The sequence below is a fragment of the Corylus avellana genome, chromosome 3, assembly GCF_965113065.1.
Source record: "Corylus avellana chromosome 3, dhCorAvel1.hap1.2, whole genome shotgun sequence".
Lineage (NCBI taxonomy): Eukaryota > Viridiplantae > Streptophyta > Magnoliopsida > Fagales > Betulaceae > Corylus > Corylus avellana.
Genome location: NC_142492.1, coordinates 3,447,287 through 3,454,963, shown reverse-complemented (window position 1 = coordinate 3,454,963; position 7,677 = coordinate 3,447,287). Strand labels below are relative to the sequence as shown.

The 7,677-nt window shown below is 42.0% G+C and overlaps 1 protein-coding gene across 1 annotated transcript; it reads left to right on the top strand.

Annotated features, from left to right (window-relative positions):
* The first annotated feature begins 1,442 nt into the window (after positions 1-1,442).
* On the top strand, positions 1,443-2,540 carry LOC148586695 (uncharacterized). Its single transcript, XM_088514137.1, has one exon. The coding sequence runs from the start codon at positions 1,443-1,445 to the stop codon at positions 2,538-2,540; it is 1,098 nt and encodes a 365-aa protein (XP_088370263.1).
* The last annotated feature ends 5,137 nt before the right edge of the window (positions 2,541-7,677 follow it).

The window sequence follows — 7,677 nt, the reverse complement described above, 5'->3', positions numbered from 1 at the left end:
AAATGTGGCAGACAAAGAAAGGGTGTTGGAAGGGCGTCCGTGGGTTTTTTAGGGGAGTTTATTTTTGGTGGAAGACTACGAGGGCTCAACGGCCCCGGCGCAAATTTCTTTCAAGAAGACGGCTTTCTGGATCAGAATGCACAATTTGCCTCTGGAATGCATGAGTATGGCAATTGGGAGGCAGATAGGGAACTCGGTAGGACAAGTTGAAGCTGTGGATGTGGATGAGAAGGGAATGGGATGGGGTGAGTTTTTAAGGGTCAAGATAAATATTGATCTGAGTAAACCACTTCCACGGGGGAGAATGTTGAAGGTCAGAGGTGCTCCACGGTGGATAGCTTTCAGGTATGAAAAGCTCCCCAAGTACTGTTATCATTATGGACTAATAAAACATGGGGTGACAGGATGTGCTAAAAGGAGTGGCTTCAGAGCTCAGGAAACTGTTACAGAATATGGGCCATGGTTGAGGGCACCCTTGCCACCACGGCGGTTTGGGGGACGTTTTGATGTGCCTCCAGAAAAACAGGAGTCAAAGTTCAATCGTCTGGAGGGAAGTTGGCGAAGGGAGGAGTACCGTAGCAGATCTCCCAGGGAAAGGTGAAGGGAAAGGAGAAGCTCGGAGATAGGCAGTGATGGCAATGGAACGACGGCGAGTATGGAAGGGGTACCTAGGGCGCGTGAATCATGGTCAAGGAAATCTTTGGCAGATATTACTCGAATACGGTACGTAAGGAAAGTGGAGCCACAGAATTTAATTGGGGAAGCGCTGACCATGAAGATCACAATGCGGATATTTGGGGAGAAACGGCCAATGGGGAAATTTATGGAGATTCTGGAAGTTATACAGAAGAATATCATAATAAGGAGCCAAATCCGGAATATTCAGGGGAGATTCCGCATGTGGTGACCAAAGGGGACAGGTCAAACAAGGAAGATACCATGGGCCTTGCGAATGGAAAAAGGAATGGGCTGTTCACTTTGGGCCCCATAGGAAAAGCTGTTCAATACACGGGCTTCTCTATGGCTGAGGTGGAATTAACATTAAAAAGAGTATCAGGGGAGAGCAATGTAGGGAAACGCCTGGCTAGTGAAGGTTCGCTTCAAAGCTCATGGAAAATAAAACCCAAGGGGGACTCTATTGCACTCTCTGTGGTATCCAAAACTGATCCCCAAGGAAAAAGGAAAAGGCCAGATGCGGCAGAGGAGAGTCGAGATGCTGGTGGGGTAAGAAAAAGGCGGAGTCTAGGTGAGCGTACTAAGAAGCCCAACGGTGGTATGCAAAGGAAGAATGAACATGGATCGGGAATGGTGGTGGCTGAGACTCAGCCTCGCCAACCGCAATAAGCTTTATAAGCTGGAACTGTCGAGGGCTTGGGAACCCTGGAACAGTTAGGGACCTTACCCGAGTGGTAAAGAAGAAGAAGCCCATTTTGGTTTTCCTTATGGAAACCAAGCAATGTAGCAACCGATTAGAGAGGGTTCGAAGTAAATTGAGTTTTGATAATTGTTTCACAGTAGACAGTGTTGGTAAGAGCGGGAGTCTGGCCTTGATGTGGAAAACTGAAGCAGGTGTGGACATCCAAAATTTTAGTAGGCGCCATATTAATGTGGTGGTGCAATATCCTGCAGGGGGGCCCCGTTGGAAGCTCACAGGGTTTTACGGCCAACCTAATGCCAGTAAAAGGTGGGAAGTGTGGGATCTAATGAAGCATCTCTCACGGCTTGAACCTGGTCCCTGGATATGCTTTGGAAACTTTAATGAAATTGTTAGTCTCTCCGAAAAAGTGGGTGTCAGTGGGCGACAAAGATGTTTGATGGAAGCTTTCCAAAAAACTTTGGAGGATTGTGCTTTGTCGGATTTGGAATATAGGGGGCCAAGATTCACGTGGACAAATTGCAGGGATGGGATCCAGTTTACTAAAGAACCCCTTGATCGTGTTGTAGCAAATCAGGAGTGGTGTGACCTATTCCCGGAGGTAGACATAACGGTTGGGGCTGCACTTAGCTCAGACCACTCCCCGATAGTCATAAATCTGTTGGGAGTCGTCTATGAGCTAAAGCGTCCACACCGTTTTCGGTATGAAGCTCACTGGGAAACGAAAAATATTAGTAAAGATATAATTGCTAATGCGAGGGAGGATTGGGGTGCACTTTCATACCCATGGCAGAATCTTAATAAAAGATTGGAGAGGTGTAAGAAAGGTTTACAACGCTGGCAAGCTGAAGTGGTGGGACACCCAAAAAGCGTGTTGAAGGAAAAACTCAACCAGCTTACTGAAATCCAAGGAAAAGAAGAAGTCCCAGGAGTAGAATCCGTAGCCCAGCTGAAAGAAGATATTCACGGGCTGCTAGAGAAAGATGAGCTGAGATGGAAACAACGGGCGAAGATTGACTGGCTCAAACATGGTGATAAAAACTCAAAGTTTTGTCACGCTTGTGCTAATCAGCGACGCTCCATGAACAGGGTCTGTAATATTCGAAGTGAGGCTGGGAGGCTAGTTGTATCGCAAGAGGAGGTTAGGGAGGTGTTTGTGGAATAGTTCAAGGAGTTATTTGCAGCAAGTGAAGTGGGGTTTATGGAGGAGTGTGTGGGTGCAGTGGAAAGCCGGGTTACAGAGGATATGAATCAGCTGTTGATCCAGCCTTTTTCTTCAGATGAGGTGCGGACAGCTTTATTCCAAATGCAGCCACTAAAAGCACTTGGGCCGAATGGGCTCATTGCAGGATTTTTCCAAAAGCATTGGGACCTTGTGGGTTCGGAGGTTAGCAAAGCAGTTCTCCATTTTCTTAATTGTGGTTTTATTCCTAGTGTTTTAAATTCCACTTTTATTGCTCTCATCCTAAAATCGAAGAACCCCAAGTTGGTGACAGAGTTTAGGTCTATTAGCTTGTGCAATGTTTTGTACAAATTTTTTTCAAAAAAATTAGCTAATAGGTTGAAGATGATTTTGCCACATGTTATCTCCCAAAATCAGAGTGTGTTCCTTCCAGGGCGCTTAATCACTGATAATGTGCTAGCTGCATACAAGACGCTTCATTCTATGAACTCTCGGATGAAGGGTAAAAAAGGGTACATGGCTATTAAAATTGACATGAGTAAGGCTTATGATAGGGTGGAGTGAAAATTTTTGGAAGAGGTGATGGGTCGGATGGGTTTGCTCCACCTTGGATTAAGCTTGTCATGATGTGTGTGAGTTCGGTCCACTATGCTGTCTTGGTGAATGGGATACCAACGGGGAATATTGTCCCATCAAGGGGACTAAGGCAAGGGGATCCGATCTCGCCTTACTTATTTGTTATATGTGTTGAAGCTCTAAGCTCATTATTGAGAAGGGCAGAACGTGAAGGGGTTTTGCCGGGGGTTCCTTCGTCTCGAAGGGGTCCTCGACTTAATCACCTATTTTTGGCTGATGATAGTCTACTTTTCTGTAGAGCAGATTTGAACCATTGGACCAGGTTGTCAAACATACTAAAATTATATGAGCAAGCTTCAGGACAACAGCTGAATTCTTCAAAGACGGGTATTTTCTTTAGTCGTAATACTCGGGAGGAAGAGAAGATAGATATTCTTACAGAGTTTGGCATTCCACGAACACAGAGATATGATAAGTATCTTGGGCTCCCGACTTTGGTGGGGAAGTCAAGGATTAAAGAATTCCAAAGCATTATTGATCGTGTGTGGACGAGACTACAAGATTGGAAGATTAAATTGCTTTTGCAAGCGGGAAAAGAGATCATTTTGAAGGCGGTAATCCAAGCTATCCTGACATATAGCATGAGCCTGTTCATGCTCCCAAAAGGTCTTTGTGCAGAAATTAACAGTTTGATGCAAAGATTTTGGTGGGGTAATCAGGCCACTGGCACAGGTATCCATTGGAAGAGTTGGGCAAAAATGGGGGAGGCTAAGAATTGTGGAGGCATGGGATTTCGGGAGTTCACGTGTTTTAAGAAAGCGCTTTTGGCGAAACAATATTGGCGTTTGTGGAAATCACCAAACAGCCTGGTATCGGAAATAATGCAAGCGAAATATTATCCAAATGGGTCGATTCTTGAGGCTCAGTTGGGGAATAACCCATCCTTTGCATGGCGGAGTATATGGGGCTCAGCTGCTCTAGTAAAAGATGGGTTGGTATGGAGAATTGGCAATGGGCAAAACACCAAGATCTAGCATGACAAATGGCTTCCAATCCTGAACACTTACTGAATTCAATCGCCAACCCGGGTACTTGAGACTGACGCTACTGTCAGTGAACTCATTGAAAGGGATACTGGGAGGTGGAACCTGGAACTTATTGGTCAATTATGCAACCTGGAGGAAATTAGCGCTATTTTGTCCATTCCTTTAAGTAGCACAAATCAGGCTGATGCGCTAATCTGGAGGGGAACGGCGAAAGGCACTTTCTCTGTTAGAAGTGCCTAGTACATTGCGAAAGACATGGAAAGGCGGAGATATCCAAGCAGTTCAGGAGGGAGACATAACAGTGAGGTGTGGCGTCAGATATGGAAGCTCAAAGTACCAAATGCAGAGAAAAATTTTATTTGGAGAGCCTGCCACAATATACTTCCGACTAAGGAAAGATTACATAGGAAAAAGATAACGCAAGACCATCAATGCCCTCTGTGTGGATTAGAGGAAGAAACCAGTTTTCATATACTATGGAACTGTCCCTCGGCGAGAGACGAATGGGGAGCTTGTGGGCGAAAAATCCAAAAGCGTGTCTTTGAAGGTCCGGAATTTCTACAGGTGATGGAAGGTATCTTAACATCTTGTGAGGAGGAAGATAAAAACTTCTTTGTGCGGGTTGCAAGAAAAATCTGGTTTAGACGTAACGATGTCCTTCACGGAGGTACCTTCCTTCACCCTACTGCTCTGGTTCAACTAGCTAAGGAAGCTGAGATGGCATATACAACAGCAAACTTGAAAGAACACCATGAGGAGCAGAGTTTATCTACCACACGAAACACTAAATGGAGTGCACCGCCTATGGGATGGGTCAAACTAAATTGGGATGCCGCAATGTGTAAACGATTGGGACTATTGGGGATGGGAGCTGTAGTGCGAGACGAGACTGGTTCGGTGATGGCGGCCCATTGCTTGGTGGAACAGGGTTTGTTGGACCCTTGTGCTGCGGAGGTCTGGGCGAGAGTGCAAGCACTAAAGTGGAGTCTGGGGTTGAATTTGACGGCAGTCCAAGTGGAAGGCGATGCTCAGAATGTGGTGAACGCGTGTAACTCAGGCAACCCAAATTGTAGTAAAATTGGACACATGGTGGCCGATATGAAACTACTTCTCAATAATTTCTCCCAGTGGCAGGTATTAGCGGCGAGGAGGCAGGCCAACTCTGCGGCACATATTCTAGCCCAATGGGCGATAGCTAAAGGAGAGGAAAGATCATGGATTGGAATTACACCGGAATGTATTAGAGACGTTGTAATGCTGGAGCAATCTGCTCTCACAGTATGATTTTTTAATGAAAGTGGATTTTTCTCAAATTAAAAAAAAAAAAAGTAATGATGTTTGAGTAATGCTGTTTATTAGTAATGGTGTTTGAGTAAACGGCATTAACCTTCCGAACATAAATTAATTTCCTGGCATGCAAACGACATTAATTTATGCCAATTTTATGACATCAATTTTAATGTCGTTTGAACAGTAAACAACAATAAATTTTATGACATTAATCCTTCAAATGTCATTAAATTATTTTATATATTTAAAAATTATTATTATTAATTCATTGTTTTTATGGTAAATATATTATAAGTCATTGAGTCAACACGTCAAAACTGTAAAATGCCTAAGTTTTTTTTTTTTTTTTTTTTTTCCTGGTCAATCAAAACTGCAATAAAATTCCTACCGTTATATATGAAAAATATATAATATTTTCTGTATATTTTATAATTAGGTTAATATTAAAATATTCTCTATTTATAGGTTGATTGTAATCAAATATTGAGATTGTAATCAAATCAAGGGGATTTGATTACTATAATTGTATTTAGACATTACCCTAGAAATAGTGACGTTTGTATTATAAACAAATCAAGTTAATGCGTACAATATAACCTTAAGGGGTATTCCAAGTGGTACGTGGAGGTAGGTATCTAACACTAAATTACCTGTAAAGTTCTTTGTGTTCATTTTCTATATTACTTCTGCTCATATTTTCGCATCTTCATTATTTCAACATGGTAACAGAGTTATTTCAAAGTCCAAGTTTATCAACAAGTCCCGGCAGGATGACTGTAACATTATTTCAACACTCAAAACCTTTATCAGCAGGACAACTGTAACAACGTATTAGTGATAACCAGTTGTCGCTAACCATTATTAGAGACAAATTTTGATGTCATTGAAAGCTGAAATTCTTGTACGTGAACTCCATCAATGAAATTGTGAAAGCTTTCAGTCACTCTCGGATTTTATTTCTTAAACCAAATACCTTAAGATAAACAAAAAGAAATAAATAAATAGGAAACCCAGTACTGTCGATTGGAGTTTATGCTTCGGCCTCGTGTCCATGCATAATGCATGATCCATGTGAATTTAAACCCAAAAATTGATGCCTTAAAACTTCACTTTCAACACTATTAATCCATTTTCCCTTTCCTTTTTTCCCTAATTTGATTTTTTTTTTTAAAAAAAAAAGAACTACTTATGGACCAATATATATATATATGGGACTGTTTGTATAATTAAAGATACAAGAGCTGAGTCAGACACTGACAGAATACTCCAAGCACTGAACCAGAAAAGCAATTGAAACTACAAGGAACTCATCCATCCAAATTATCCAAAAGACTGCAATTTCTGCAAAATATCGAATTTTCCCTCAAATAATCCAGTATCAAGTTAGAAATATTCGTAAATCAATCAAATAAATTGAAATAATCACGGAGAAATATATTTTAAAAGCAATTAGCTGAGGATCTTTAGGGCTCAAAACCGTAATTAACGAAGTTGATTGTTCAAAAACAGAAAATGAACTGGTCCACCACAACTGAAGGATCTTCCAATGAAGTCTGTTTTCCCTGCATGACCTATATATATATATAGGGATATTTTTCCTTTTTGGGCCTAGACAAACTTGGGCCAATAAATAGCCCGAGATAGATGGGCCGGCTATAAGGGAACATGGTCCAAAGCATCAAGCCCAAAGGATATTCAGCTCGCCCGGAAGACTCACGCCTGAAGCCAAGATCCTTAACGTCAGGGTATGCCCTTCCATGTAACGCATATTTGGAACAGGTTCGCCAGCTGGAAAGGAATCCAACATAAGAATAAAGGGCACCATCAGGAAAATATTAATTTATACACTGCACTGGCCTAAAGAACCGGCCTAGGCAGTACACGTGTCAGAGGTCCCCCCACTTACTCTTTCCCTTCACTCCCTTTACCCCTAGGCTTAATTTATTAATCTTAGACTTAGTCATATTAACCATTAGAGAAATGAAGTAAATGGAGAAGGAGCTGGAAAGGTAACTTTTGGACACAGTGAAGAAGCCTAAAAAAAGTTGAAAGAAGAATGAAGAAAGGAGATCCAGAAAACAAGAAGGCAACAAATAGAGAGAAAAGAAGGCAGGTTAATAGGAGAGTTTGTGTTGTAATCTTGTCAATACTTTGAATAAGATTAGAGCAATTCTCACAATGGACGTAGGCTCATTTGAAGTCGAACC